This window comes from Lagopus leucura, unplaced genomic scaffold, assembly GCF_019238085.1.
Source record: "Lagopus leucura isolate 7727_CA_CO unplaced genomic scaffold, USGS_WTPT01 239-1_obj-0_obj, whole genome shotgun sequence".
NCBI lineage: Eukaryota > Metazoa > Chordata > Aves > Galliformes > Phasianidae > Lagopus > Lagopus leucura.
This window is the reverse complement of record NW_024965536.1, coordinates 11649-26990: the sequence shown is the minus strand read 5'-3', so window position 1 is coordinate 26990 and position 15342 is coordinate 11649. Positions and strand designations below refer to the sequence as shown.

The window sequence follows — 15342 nt, the reverse complement described above, 5'->3', positions numbered from 1 at the left end:
GAACTTAACCAGGCACTGCTGAAGAGCATTTCCTCATTGCCTTCATAGAAAACAAAAAGGATTTGGAGCCTCTGCAGGGGCCTCTGACTGTAACATCCTCCACCCAGAGGATGGGTTTTGCCCATTAACAATGTCACAAGAGAGGAGTCCTGCTCCTGACTCAGCTTTTAAGACAGCTCGTGTTCAGGATGAGTGCAGAGATTCTTCTCTTGAACTCTATTCCTTCACCACTGACCTTCTGCAGTTGTCTCTGATCAGTTTGGAACAGCAGCCCTGGTGATTTACGTTATTTGGGCAACATAGTTTATTCTAAAGGCAAGCAGGCAGCTTTGTTTGGCTGCCGCTGCCAAATTGCTTTTGGCAACAAGCTGGGTGGGAGCAGAGTGCAGCCAGGACATCAGTGTGCGCTGCAGCCCGCACAGCGCTGGAGATCTCTGCAGCTGCTCAGTGCAGCAGGAGCTCAGGAGCAGACAGACACTGCACAGCTGGTGGCAATTGCTCAGCTGGGTGAACCTGAGATCTGCCCCATGGCTCCCATCTCACCCTGCTGCACGGCCCTGCGTGTTTCTTGGCTTCCTGCTGTTCCCTTCTGTTCTCCAGATCACAGCGTGTCTCAGTCGACCGAGGTTTGAGCTCAGCCCACCCCGCAGGAGCTGCTCACCCCTCCTGCTCTGCATCTCCCTTGGAGGCCACTTCCACACCCACAGGCTGTAAAGCAGACAGTTCTCCCAACAGAGAGCAGCTCACCTCAGGGGATGCCAACCGTCACCCAAACAGCTCTTCCTGCTTGTCTGAGAGCAAAAAGCTCCACCTGCAGTGTAGTTGAGTGGAAGCCCACCTGGCATAGCATCATCCGCTGCTGGGGCTGCCCGTGCCCAGTGCCAGGCTGCTGATGGGCCAGGACCTTCCTCAGGTGCTTTTTTATGGGCATTTGCACCTCCACCTGCAGACAAACACCACCGAATGCAGCACTGTACCTGTGCCCTCAGCACGTGTCCCCAGGCAGTGCCACCGCCAGCACTCAGCCTGCAGGAAGCTCCAGCCCCGCTCTGCACCACCCACACAGCACTGCTGCACGAGGCACTGCTGACAGCCTGTGCTCGGCAGTGCTCCCGTGTCCCTGTGAGATGCCTGGATGCACTTGGAGCTGGCTGTCCATAGCGCTGCAGGCTTGGGGATGAGTGGCTGGATGACTGTGAAGAGGAAGGAACCTGGGGTGTTGGTTGATGCTCGGCTGAACACGAGCCAGCAGTGTGCCCAGGTGGCCAAGAGGGCCAGCAGCATCCTGGCCTGCATTAGAAATGGTGTGGCCAGCAGAGCAGGGAGGTGAGCATCCCCTGTACTCAGCACTGGTGAGGCCGCACCTCGAGTGCTGGGTTCAGTTTTGGGTCCCTCACTACAGGAAAGATGTTGAGGTCCTGGAGCGTGTCCAGAGAAGGGCAACGAAACTGGTGAGGGGTGTGGAGCACAAACCTTATGAGGAGTGGCTGAGGGAGCTGGGATTGTTCAGTGTGGAGAACAGGAGCTCAGGGCAGACCTCAGTGCACTCTACAACCTCCTGAAGGGAGGCTGTGATGAGGAGGGGTTTGGCCTCTTGTCCCAGGCAAGGAGCAGCACATGGGGTAATGGCCACAAGTTGTAGCAGAGGAGGTTTAGGTTGGACAGGAGGCAGAATGCTTTCTCTCAGTGGTCAGGCACTGCAGTGGCTGCACAGGGAGGTGGTGCAGTCGCCGTGCCTGGCAGCGCTCAAGGGGTGTCTGGATGAGGAGCTGCGAGATGTGGTTTGGTGCTGGTAATGGTGATGAGAAAACAGTGGGATGGATGATCTCACAGGCTGTTTCCAACCTTCTGATTCTATGACTCTATGTATCAGCCCTTCTGCTCGTGAGGAGCTCCTTACAGAGGTCACGTTATGGATGGAGACACAGCACAGAGCCTGGCTCAGCCATGCCTGGGCATCGCACTGCAGCTCCTGCCTGAACCCCCGCTCCTCCCTGCCCCTCTGCAGGGCTGCCCCCACAGAACAAACATCCACCTGTAGGAGTTGGGTGCTGTGTGTCTGGGGAGAGGCGAGGCTGGGGAAGCATGCACCTGCTTCACACAGACAGACCTTTGCAGCAGAGCTTAAACCATCTGCCCTCTGGAGGCCAGGAAATGGGGCCATTCTGGCACTGTACCCAAGGATGAGGCAACTTTGGAGGTCCAGATGTGTACCCAGCAGCCCCAGTCCCACATCCATCCTCCTGCAGGACTCGCAGGATGTGCTGCAGGCAGCCCTGAGCCACACCATACACCCCCACCTCCTGTGCGCTGTCACCACCTCTGGCCACCCACCATCCATGCTTGCAGCAGGTAGGAACCAGCAATGGTACCAGGGCTGCAACAGGGCTGCAGAGGAACAGACAAGAGATGGAAGCCATCTCCCAGAAAGGAAGACCTCAGAATCAGCTCCTGCTGGAAGCACGGATGCTGTCTGGCTCTATGCACCTGGAGCAGGGGCAGCCATCTACTCTGCCCCACCATCCCACAGCAAGGATGCCTGCCTCGGCCATGGCTGTGCTGCACCAGCAAGGTCCACGTCAGCAGCTGTAAATGCAGCCCTGTGCTGCTGCATGCAGTGCTGTGCCGCAGCAGGAGCTCCCACATCACATCTGCCCTGTGCAGGCCTGGTGTCTCAGCAGAGCTGGGTCAGCCCAAGCCCAGAGCTTAGCATGGCTGCTCCCACAGCAGCAGTCCTGTTCCCCAGCACGGTGGGGCTGTGCTCACTGCAAGGTGCCTCCAGCTGACTGCACCCCTTACTCACCCCATTGCAAGGCTCCCATCCTTCCCCCTTCCTTTCTCTGGACCAGAGCAGAGCTCAAAGGAAGGGCCTCACCCGCCTCCAGCACCGCTCCCCCTCTGCTTAGGCCACATCATCCCAGGACACAGCTGGGTAAGCGGCAGGCTGTGCTACACGCAGCGCTGCCCTGCACCCCCCAGCACCACGTGCTCAGTGCTGTCAGCAAAGCCGCTCAACACTTCAGCTGAACAGGAAGGACTCCGTGCAGAGGTGCTGCCCTGGCCAAGAACACACAGCAGAGAGGCAGGAGAGCCCACAGCCCCCTGCTCTTCTCTTGAAACCTACCAGAGGCGGAGCAGCCGCTGCTCCTGGACACAGGAGCCCCAGGGAGGGCCCACGGAACAGCAGGGGGGAGAAGCAGGCTCCAGGTACAGAAATAAATTGATATATTAGCGCGTACAAAACATGCTGCTTCCTCTGTACAGTGCCCCAGCTGGGCGCAGGCTCCCCCCAGGGAGTTCACACATATATAAATAAGGCCCAGACGGCTGCAAACAGTATTTACAGAGCGCGGGGAGCTGAGCGCCTGCTCCGGGGCCAGCCCCACCAAGACCAGCTGCTCCACCCGGCCCGCGGGATCCTCCCTCCCAGCCTGCATGGGCCGGCTTCATTTCAGGTCCACATCGAAGTCCAGCACCAGCAGCTTGGTCTCCTCTGTCCCGTTGCGGCTGCCCACTGCGCACACCAGCTTGGTGTTGGAAGCTCGGATGCGCCACACCACGCCGCCGCTGCCCCCGCTCTCCAGCGCCACCAGATTGCGCACAAATTCGCCCGTCTTGAGGTCCCAGAGCTTGACAGTACCATCATCCGAGCTGGTCACCACGAACTTGGAGCTGAACTGCAGGCAGGTCACGGCGCTCTGGTGCTTGCTGGGCCCTGAGGGGCAGAAGGCACCCGTGAGTCCCCCCATGCGCCCAGCTGAGCCCCAGGGCCGCCCTCTGCTTGGCCCAGCTGGGCAGCGTCCATCCTGCCCCGCCGTGCCCAGTGGGTAGGAACACCGTGGCCCTGCCCCAACATCCCTCCCACCCGCACTCACCCTGCAGTGTTTGCAGGCACTGGCCCGTCTTGATGTCCCAGATCTTTACTGTGGAGTCAGCATTGCCGGACACAAGGATGTTGTCACGCAGCTCCATGCCACTTGTAAGCGACTGGTGCCCCATGAGGGTGTGTAAGCAGTTCCCACTTTCTACGTCCCACACTCGAATGGACGTGTCCAGGGAGCCGCTCACGATGTGCGTCCCATCGAACTGCCAGGGAGACACAGGTCAGCGGGGCTGAAACAGGAGGGGGCTTTCTCACAGAGCCACAGAACATCCTGAGTTGGAAGGCACCCACACACATCGTCGAGTCCAATCCGTGGCACCGCAGAGCCACAGGCTGGGCACCACAGCCAGCAGCTGGCCCAGGTGGCACCACAGCCCAGCAGGGCACCTCAGCAGCACCGTGCCCCCAAGGAGCAGCACGGCCTGCGTGTTCCTTTGGCACACAGAGGGGTTCGGATGGAGAAGCAGAAAGCGTCTCACACAAAACACGTGCCCATGCAGCACAGAGATGGCCTCTTCTAAGTGTCAGAACAGACAGGTTGGTGCCCCGGCAGCAGGCAGGCGAGGGGAGGGGGCCAGGCTCTCACCTGCAAGGAGTAGACGCGGTTCGTGTGCCCCTGCAGCGTGTGAGTGCAGCTCTCGCTCTCAGGGTCCCACACCTTCACTGTGTAGTCGTAGGCGCCGCTCACCACCTTGTGCCCGTCGTACTGCACGCAACGCACGGCGGCCACGTGCCCCATCAGCACGTGTAGGCACTGCCCAGTCTCAATGTCCCAGAGGCGCAGAGTGGCGTCCCGTGAGCCACTCACAACCCTGGGAGCAGAGCAGTCCGTGTCAGCTGCAGACCTCCCCCAGCCCATCTGCACCCTGCACACCAGCTGCCCCAGGGGCAGCCAGCTCACCTCCCCCCACAGGAAGCCTCTTTCAACACAGCAACCAGCCCAGGCCAGAACACCTCTGTGCTTCCACCCGCCCTGAATCCCAGCCCCAGACCGGCACAGCCCGTAACAGCTCCTCACCTTCACCCCCCCACACCAGGCCCCGAATTCCTTCGCTCCCGTACCTGTTGCCATGCAGGTGCATGCAGCGCACAGTGGATGTGTGTCCATACAGTGTGTGCACGCATTCGCCCGTGTCTGCATTCCACACTTTGAGCGTGCGGTCCGTGGAGCCGCTGATGACAATGCTGTCCCTCATCTGGGAGGACCAGACCCCCCCTGTGTGGCCGACGAGAGTCTGCACGCACTGCAAAGAACAGTGAGATGGGAGACCTTCATTTGGGAAAGGCTGAAAGACATTGCAAGAGGGGACAGCAAAGCGCGGGACTTGCTCTGGGCAGGGGGCTGTTTAAGGCTCTCAGGTCAGCGAGCCATTTCCCTGCAAACTCAAGTCCCCACCAAAGTTCTCCCAGAATGATTGCTTGCTGTTCTAAAACTAGTTGGGTTTCTTGCCCTTGTCTTCAAAAGGGTGGCCCACATTTGCTGACCTCCAGTGAAAAGGCACACAGCCAGCTCCAGATCATTTGTCACCGCCCAGCACTGATTGCTACCATCAGATGCCTCTCCCCACTGCTCCTGCAGCCCCAGGATCTGCCAGCACCTCTCCCCAGCTGCACCTTGCCAGACCAGACAAACCCATCAAACCACCACGCCTCTCCTACCTCCACCCACCCCACAGCAATGCAGACGAGCAGCACAGCTCCCCCAGCAGCCGCAGAGCAGCGCTGCGATGGCTCAGGACAACCACCCACCTCCCCAGTGACAGCTGACCACACTTTGAGCGTGTTGTCGTCCGAGCCGCTCACAATCCGGTTGCCACAGAACTGCAGGCAGGTGATGACGTGGTCATCGTGTCCCTTCAGCACCTGAACAGAAGACCAGCAGTGAGCAGGAAGGCGTGAGTAAGAACAGATGGGCTTTGAGACAGTGGCAGGGCAGCAGCTGCAGCAGGAGCCAAAGGAGACACGTGAGGAGTGATGGGCTACAAGGGAATTCCAACCCAAGGATTGATTCTCCTGACTGTTTAGCTGCGTGAGCTTTGAGCTCACAGCTGATGTTCTGTCCTAGACCCAATGAGACTGAACACATTTAAGACCACAGGTGCCACCTTCCCCGGTGGCAGACAGTGCACCAACATCTCTGCATCCGCTCCCATCTTCCCAGCAGCAACGTGGCAGCAGGCAGAGGAAGCGGGCAGTGACTGAGCCCTGCACAGGAGCAGAGCCCCAAGCAGCAGCAGGCAGAGCTGGCTGAGCACAGCAAAGGACGGCTGGGATGATGGCCAGCGCAGAGCTGCCCCTTGGTGAGGGCACAGTGCAGGAGACGTGCCCTGCTGGCAGGGCCCCATGCAGCTCTGCTCACAGCAGTCGCAGCAATGGGTGCTGGGGACTCAGCAAGGGCTGTCTGGGAAACCAGCTGCAGAGGTGCAGTCACAGCAGCAGGTACAGCTGTTGTTCCCTGTGGGGGCACAGGAAAGATCCTGGGGACACTGGGGGTCCAGAGAAAGTCCAGGGATGGAAAGCAGAGAGGTGGAAGTTCTCTCCTGTGGGACCTCCCACAGGCGACCAAGACTTTGCTCTCCTTGCTTTGTGGACGGGGACTGGGAGCAGGAAGGGACTTTAGAGAAAGAGATAAAACCAACAGCCAAGCGCTCTACAACACACTATGGGATGCTCTGGGACAAGGCCTGGATGAGCTTCAGAAGGTTTGTATCACTCCCTGCATGCCAAGGTCAGCTACAGCCTTGCAACACGCACTCAGAGAAGGGATGAAGAGGTGAAAGACTCCTCTGGAGTTAAGGGCAACCCCTTTTCCACTGGCAGAGCTGCAGCCCTGCACCACCTATTGCAGCCGTCCCTGACACCAGCTGTGCTGTGGATCTGCTCTCTGCAGGCAGGGACAGGAGTTGCAGGAAGCTACAAAGGAAGTATTTGAATTTAAATACTTGCAGGTGAAGGCCTCTGCTTACACCTCCTGAAGGCAGGCCAGACACCTAAAGCTTTTCCTGAGGCAGATTTCAAATGCCTAGTGCTGATCTCATCCTATTGGCCAGGGATATTTTTCTGCTGCTTCCTCCCTGTACCAGCTTCCTACACATCTAGAATCTGCTCCTCAGCAAACGCTGCTGAAGGCACCCACCTTGGGGGCTTTGAGCTCGCCGCTGCGCCAATTCATGTCAATTTTGTGCTGCCGCATGAAGGCGAATTTCCAGGGGCTGTACATGAATCCAGGGCTCAGCAGGCGCCGCTTACGCAGGTTCAGGGGCTCCTCAATGCCTGCAGGAACAAGCAGCAGCCTGACGCAGAGCTCCCAGCAATACACAGGCTGCTCGGGGCCCCAGCCCAGCAGGAGCAAAGATGATGCACGGCAGCTGCGAGCGGCTCCACTGCAGATCCCAGCCGCCGCTGGAGAGACCCTTACCTTCCTCGCGGCACTTCTCCCTCCACAGCAGGTTATCTTCAGCCAGCACCCTCCAGTAGCGGCAGGTCTGGGCAGCGCGGAGCAGATCCCGAGGCTCCAGGAACGAGAGGACGTAGAGCGCCAGCTGCGGGACCAGAAGCCAGGTCACAACAGGGCGGGCTCCCACGGCTGGTAACACGGCATCGGGCCAGCTGGCTCTTGCCTCGACTCACCTCCTTGGGCAGCAGTGAAATGAAGTCCCTCTGAAACTGCGGCTCGATGACCTGCATCATGTACTTGATTTGGGAGGGCTCGCAGCGGTCAATGAGCTCATCCAGAGCCAGCAGCTTCTCTGGGCCGCTCCAGCGCTGAGGACAGGGACATCAGTCACACTGCCTGCACGCACCGCAGGCCCTCGCAGGCTCCCCACAGCTGTGCAGTGCCTCCATCCAACCCAGCCCCAGCAGCGATACCAACCACCACGGCAGCAAGCGGGCTGCTGGTGAGCACAGCCTCTGGAGCCGGCCAGGGCCGCAGCACAGAGAGGAGCACAGAGATGGGGCTGGGAACTCCACTACTGAGGTATGATTGGACACTGGTGCTGAGCAACGGCTGACAAAGCAACGTCAACTTAGGAAAAAAAGGCAGACTGCCCAGTGGGAACGAGAGATGGAGCACTTCTGTACTCCTTGAGCCAAGGGCAAAACCTTGCTGAAACTCCGCTGCAGGACCCAGAACCCCTGCGTGCAGCAGGGATCAGCAGACAGGCTCATTAGACAGGCCCTGGCTCCCTCACAGCTGCCCTTCAGACCCGCAGCTCCCTGGTGCCCCCTGAGGCAAACCTTTGGCCGGGTGCCTACCTGGAAGGTGCGCAGCCAGTCCTGCAGCTCGGGAGGAGGAGCAACGGAGGGGATGCGGCGGCGCCGGGCCTGGCCAGCTTTGGCATTGCGCAGATCCCCAAAGGTGGTGGTGGGACTGGGCGTGCAGGGCCCCAGCGTCCTGCATCACAGCCAGGGAGAGACCAAAGCAGAGGTGAGACGTCCCAGCGCTCCTGGACCGCAGGACGCAAACAACTCCCAGAACACCAGCGCCCACATGAACCAGGAGCCTCCTGCAGGCTAACCCCTGCTCCTCTCATCTCCACATGGACCACAGCCGCACAGCAGTCCCACAGCCACGCACACACAGACCCTTTACACCAACCTGCTCTCTGTAATAACAGAATTGCAGACGGGCTGAGGCTGGAAACACCTCTGGAGGTCACCTGGTCCCACCCTGCCACCCAGAGCTGCCTGAGCAAGACCAAATCTAGGCAGCTTCCGCAGACCCCCATGTAGGAGAGTCCACCACAGCAGGAGGACTCCTGAATGAAACCCAGGGGCTGTTTGGGACTACGGAAAGGAGGCCCCTCCTCTCCCCAGGTCAGCTCGCCATGCGGAGCGCTCATCTTACCTGCTGTACTCTGAGCCCTTGCACAGCTTTTTACCAGGAGACAGCGCTCTGCCATCCAAGCCGTTCTCCGACTTCCGCTTCATCTGCAAGACAACGGCGAGGTGACACAGGGTGGAGCACATTCTGTGCACATTCTGGGTCACTGACTTTCTGCCAAGAGCATGAGAAGAACAGACCCAGCCTAGCCCGTCTTCCAAGACTGCGCTCATGCTGAGGACCTGCAGGGGAAGCTGAAGGCCATCTGAACTCTGCAGCAGGCAGGAGTTCACTTCTGAAGGGGTTTAACAGAACTTTGTCTTTCTGAGAGGAATATGAGGCTTATCCAGGAAAGATCAGCAGACAAAGCACCCAGGGACAAAAGGAGCAGCTGAGAAAATGCCTGCTCAGCCTTTAGGCACAGTCCAGCAAAGAGCAGGCAGTCCTGCAGCCAGGCCAGTCGCTCAGAATCACAGAATGGCCAAGGTTGGAAGGGACCTCGAGGATCATGAATCTCCAACTCCGCTGCCACATGCAGGGCCACCAACCTCCCCATTTAATGCTAGATCAGGCTGCCCAGGGCCCCATCCAATCTGGCCTTGAACACCTCCAGGGATGGGGCAGCACCCCACATTGTGCCTGACAATGCAAGGAAAGCCGTGCTGGGACGTGCAGCAGTCCATACTCCAACATGGCTGCATCGCAGGAATCAGCATCCTTCTAACTCCACACAAACAGCACAGGATTAACAGCAAGTGCAAATGGAGTGGGGGACGCCTTGCAGCGCTAACAGACACCAGAAAGCAAGCAAGGGCTGCTCCGTCCCAGGCAGGAGCAGGGCTCCTTCCCTCAGCACTTAGTGCAGCACCATCCACAGCCCTGCGTACAGGCTGGCCTCTGCCTGGCCCCCACACAACCCATTCCCTGAGAACAGCTCTGGCACCATCACAAAGGGACCCCAGCACAGAGCAGGGCATGGCTGGGGGGCGGCCAGCAGTGCCTGGATAAGCTGGGGCAGAGCTCCTAGAAGTGCAGCCATCAGACCCGAACCGCTGCGCAGCCCCAAGGAGGATCCTGGAGGCCCCCAAGGCGTTGCCAGGCAAGCACACCCCCACCTGCAGCAGCATCTCAGCGCACTGCTGTGGGACGTGGGCCACCGGCACCAGCACTGCGGCATGCAGCAGGATCCAGAGCCACCAGCTGTGCTGAGATCACAGCAGAACAGCCGTGTCAGCTCCCAAGAGGCAGCTCTCCCACAGACGAGCCTCTTTTCCCCATCCCTCCCACAGGGATCAGGCCGGCACACGCAGCCCTTTGCCCAGCGCCGTTACCTTGGGCCGCACGTGGCGCAGGAAGCCGCTGTCCTCCGTCCGCTGCAGGTAGTCTATCCAGCGCTCGCCAATGGTGTAGTAGAAGTAAACGTTGCTGCCATCTTCCCCTTCCTCACTGCAGCAGCTCCCTTCCTCCTCTTCCGTCTCCTCCTCCTCCTCTGGCTCTCCGCAGGCCGTGCAGCTGACTGCTTCCTGCTCCCCCTGCCCCTCGGAGCCGTTGGCCTCCAGCCCTGATTCCACGCTCCTCTTCCCAGCACGCTCCAGCTCCCAGGGCCCAGACACATCTTCCTCCTCAGCCACTGCCTACAGGACACAGATACAGGGTCAGGTCTGCTGGCCCTGTAGTCGCCGGGGTCTCAGCAGTGGCACACAGGGGCAGCTGACCAGAACAGGGGCCCAAAAAGGGAGCGGAGAGCAGGGCAGAGCTGAAAATGGGAAGAAGGGAGCAGATGGCAGAGCCAACATTCTGCCCTGGGTCACAGGCAGCCACAGCCCAGCAAGCTGTGCAAACAGGAAGCTTCCCAGCCCAGAAGGAGAGCGCGGCTGCCACACGACCAAACGCCAGGGCCGAGAAGCACATGCAAACACTGCAGGGGAAGTGAGGCACCAAGCACCTCTGAACTCACCTGCAGCAGCTCCACTCTGCACAGCCAGCCCTTCCTGCTGCCGCTGGGAGCAGCGTTCTGCACAGCAGAGCACAAGGCAGAGCTGCTGCACACAGGGCTGCCCTGTTGTCAGCCCTCACTGCAGCACCACACCACATGGCTGCACCAACACCGCCCAGGGCTGAATCACTGGAAGGCGTGCACTGCATCCCCCTGTATCACCTGCACCTCTTCTCCCCCAAAAAAGCAGTGCTAAAACATCACACACACAAAAAAAAGCAAAAGCATTCAGCAGCCGTTTAGAAGCAGCAGAACAACATCCTCGTGTCACAGGAGGAGGAGGAACTGTTTTCCAATGCACTAAGAGCAGACCTCACCCAGCAAACCAGGGTTGTTTGCACCAGTCTCAGACAATTGATAGTACAAACAGATCACTGGCTCACAACCACCATTTCAAATAAAGTTTGGCATACAGGAGGAACTGCAAAGGTCAGGAGAGTGTGAAAATTATGCCAGAACTGAAGAAAGCAGAAAGCTGAGGCTGTACAGAGCTGGACATCTGGCACCAGAGGGGCTGACTGCATTGGTAAAAGGTAACAGGGACGTGCTTTGCACCAGCTGAGCGGGCTTTGAAAATTCACCATTTCAAATAAAGTTGCTTTTACTCCTTGGAGAGTTCCACTGGGTTAACAAAAGCCATTACATAAAAGGTGTCGATGAGACACAGAGGCCCAGGGTGCAGCCTTCTGACCCAGCACCTGGGAAGGGCTGTGCAGTGAGACAGGTTGCAGCAGGGCAGCCAGCACTGCTGACCGAGTCCCAGAGGTTCCTGTCACTGGGAAACCTCAGTGCCTGCTGATGGACCTTATGTGGGCCCAGGAGAGGGGGGAGAATCCACAACGCAGTGTCTGTTTTGCTCATGACAGGGAAGTAAATGATGTTTTCCTGATGATATTTTGAGATCGACACCTCATAGGAAGCAAGGAAACTCATGCAGGGATCTGAGTCACTTGGTATGCTGGGCTCGCTCAAATACATCTCAGCACACCCAGAGGCAACGCTCTCCATTTAAAGACAGGAAGAGCCGGACCAACAAGGCACCAGGGGCTGCACGTCCCACAAAGCAGCAGCTGACGAGGACTGGGGGGCACTCGGCACAAACTTCAGGCTCCAAAGTCCAAGCAGACAGGAGGTGCAAGCAGGGAAGCAGCATTACCCCTCAGCTGCTCCACACACCCGAGTTATGCTACGTTCAATCCACGTTCTACAACAAAACGCTTTAAACGTGAAGGCATGGTCAACTCTTTCCCAGAAACGACTCAAAGGTGAAGAAAATATCTTGGAGGACGAGGAGGAAAGAAACGAGGAGACGGTTTGGTTACGGCACAAAAAGTTACTTGTGGAAGGAAAATCCTTGGCGCTTTCAGAGGCTCCTAGCAGGCACTGCAGCACTGAAGCGAGGACTGGGCTCATTCACGTCAGGGAACAAAGCCCTGGCTCCCCACGGCAGGGGCAGGCTGCCCACCACTCAGCAGGGCACAGGGCAGCGCCCAGAGCGGGTTGGAGCCACCGCAGCCCTGCCTGGATCCACCTCTCTGGGAGGCAGAGCCCCAGTTTCTCAAGCGCTTCCTCCAGTATTCAGAGCTGGGACTCAGGGTGGGGTGCTGAGAGCACGCTGCTGGGCAGCACCAGGGAACCCCGAGCCATCAGCAACACCTTCCAGGCAGACAAACGCCTTCCAGCAGCCCCTCCGCCTCCAGCAATAAGTCTGAGGCCTTAACTGGGCAGAGCCTTCCTGCCTCCTGGGGAGCTTCCTCACACCACAAGGACCGGCAGCAGGAAGATGTGCTTCCCGAAGCCCCCAGCACCAGGCAGGCAGCATGCTGGTTGCTGCTCATGCAGACGAGAGCAAGAGGGCAAAGACCTTGGATAGGGATGGACTCCGGCCCCTCCAGCTGCCAGCCTAGAGGAAGAGCTGCTGTCCACACCCAGTTCTGGCCTCTTAGGATGAACAATTAGTGGAACTCAACAACTGTCTGCAGCAGGCTGCCAGTGGAGAGCTGCTCTGGGGCAGGGGAGGCAGCCGTAAGCTCCACGTGTTTCCGGAGTCAGAGCATTGCTTCTGTGGGGGCCGTGGGACAGCTGCACCACAGAGCAGCTCCAGCAAGAGGCACGCAGGCACCACTGCTCACCCCACCAGAACACCAAAGCGGGGGCCACAAAACCTCCGCTGCTGGGATGCTCCCCAGGCCCCCTGCTGCCTCTGAGGGCACTACAACAGACCACTCAGCAGCTCACAGGGTGAAGCCTCCTCATCACAGGGGCCAAAACGGGTGCATCTCCCAACCAGTGCATCTCCCTGCGCCTGCACCAGCCTCTTCCTAGCTCCTGCACTGCTGCAGGCAGGCAGGATCCCCTCCCCATCGCATAGGAAGGTCGCTTTCTTTTCCTACCTGAGGCACAGGAGCTTTGCTGTCCCCCAGCAGAGCAGGGCTCACCCTGACGGCTTCCTCGCTGCTGGGCCGCCTTCTGCAGGTCATCCGCTGACTGTTCAGCTCCAGGATGCGGGTGGTGATGCCTTTGACGTGGAGAAGGTCATCAAGCGAGTTGAAGCCCTTCAGCTCCTGCCAGAGGAGAAGTGAGACTGAACACAGAGCTCAGGCACCGGGGATCAGCTCCAGACAGGACCGGGGTAACCAGTGCCCTTGTCCTGCTGCCTCCTGGCAGGTGATCCCAGACCCACCAGCTTTCATTTCATTCGCAGCCACAGCTCCCTTCACTGCTTTGGGGCGCGTGGGGAAGGAGCTGGGCTGCTACAACGGAGTGGTACCTCTGTATTTCACGTCATTACTACCAAACCCATTAGAGGGACAGAATGGTTTCTGCCAGATGAGGCTTCTCCCAGCCCAACTGTTTCCACAAACTCTGCCTGTCCTGAGCAGTAGTGACAGTGTGGCACAGACTCACAGGAAAGGTAACAGAATCATAGAATTACTGAAGTTGGAAAAGGCCACTAAGATCATCACCCCATCACTCCATACCCACCACACCACGTCCCTCAGTGCCTGGAAAGGACCAACAAGAAGCACCTTCTGACCTGCTGGGGTGTGCTGGGTAGGTGCCAAACACTTGCAGAGCCAGGCCATGACAACCAGAGGAGTTACGAGGGAACTACTGCATTTCATTGTCTCGTGGGACAGTCCTGCTTCACTGACAACCAGCACGTCTTTCCCAACGTAAGGCTTTGATACAAACTTATTTTTCACAAACTTGTTACTGCAAGCTCACTAGTTTACCTCGGCTGGTGCTTTTTCTAGCAGGTGGCCCAAAAGCAAACGGCAGCAGGTCAGGATGGGGAATGACGTCCTCCAGCACTGATGCCAATACCAAAGTGCATTTGCTGGCCCACACGGCCAAACTCCAACAGCTGGAAACATCCCTGACCTCCCGCTGTACGCTCACGGTGCCCAGCACAACCCCCACCCAGCACAACCCCCACCCAAGTCCTGCCCAGCTTCCTGCTGCCCACCATCGCACCCTTCACAGCCTCCACGCTGTTTCTGCCACAAAGCAGAAGGCTCTCAAAGCACCCGGGATGGGAGCAGGATGGCAGCGGCTAACACAGCCACAAGGGCAAAGCAAAGCTCCCAGCCTTGCCGCGTGTTCTCACGACACTTTTCCTCCTTATCCCCAACAAACAGCGTTATCCCAAAGCGCCGTTCAAAAGACAGCCCTCATTCCTATGAATCCGCCTTCCCCTATTCCCATACCCGCAGCTCTTTTGTTTCAAGGGCTGCTTCTCTTCCACCCCCACACTGTTTACACCCCTGCTGTATTTATAGCCGCTGACCCTGCATTCCCAGCTCCTCAGTTCCAGGCCAAAAAAAGCCAAGCTGCTCCAGCCTCCTCCTACCAGCCCAGCCTTCCTCCTCCCGGTTCCTCCCACCTCGCCGTTCGGAGGCTCCCGGCAGGGATGCCGCGTTCCGGCCGCGACCTCGCGGGCGCTTTCAGCTACAAACGCCGTTCACCTTCCTGCTGCGAGCGCCGCGCTGCCGCGTCCCGCACACACACGTCCCTTCCTCGGCGCTGTCACGGAGGCGGCTCAGCCACGTCGGGACCGATCGCCGCACGCAGACGCCGCTCCTACCCCGCTCCTACCCCGCTCCGTCATCGCCCGGCGACGGCCCGGCCCAGGCAACACCGGCCCCCCAGCGCACCGTGACGGTGCTTTCCGCGCCTCCCGAGCCGCCGCTCAGGCTCAGCCCCGACACGGAGCCGGGCGGGCCGGGGCCGCTCCGCGCCGACGGGAAGAGCGGAGCCAGAGAACGGGGAGGGCAGCGCGAGGCCCGTCCCGGACCCTGCGGTTCCTCCGCCCGCCCCGAGGCCGAAGGCGGCGGACCGGTCCCGTCGCTGCCCCTCCTTTCCCGCAGCCCCCGCCCGGAGCCGCACCTCTCTCTTCCGCACGATGCCGCGGGCGCGGCGCCGCCCGATGCCGCTGAGCGCTCCTTCCAGCTCGGCCACCCCGGCCCGGTTGATATCGAGCTTCCCCCCGCCGGGGCCTGGCCCCGGCCCCGGCCCCGACATCGCGGCGCTGCCTGCCGCCGAACAGGCCCGCCCGCACTGCGCAGGCGCGACCCCGCCCGCCCCGCCCATGCGCGCCAGCGAGGCGGTCCGACTGCACGGAAACGGCCATTTATT

General features: G+C 59.5%; 1 protein-coding gene across 1 annotated transcript; it reads right to left on the bottom strand.

Moving 5' to 3' along the window:
* Positions 1-3202: 3202 nt before the first annotated feature.
* On the bottom strand, positions 3203-15297 carry LOC122192165 (F-box/WD repeat-containing protein 7-like). Its single transcript, XM_042892665.1, has 13 exons — positions 15094-15297; positions 13098-13268; positions 10040-10342; positions 8733-8815; positions 8141-8279; positions 7514-7648; positions 7302-7425; positions 7020-7156; positions 5633-5746; positions 4946-5127; positions 4470-4695; positions 3876-4086; positions 3203-3715 (listed from the first exon to the last, which is right to left on the bottom strand). Exons 1-13 carry the CDS (start codon positions 15295-15297, stop codon positions 3447-3449), a joined length of 2298 nt encoding a protein of 765 aa, XP_042748599.1. The 3' UTR covers positions 3203-3446.
* Between the last annotated feature and the right edge of the window lie 45 nt (positions 15298-15342).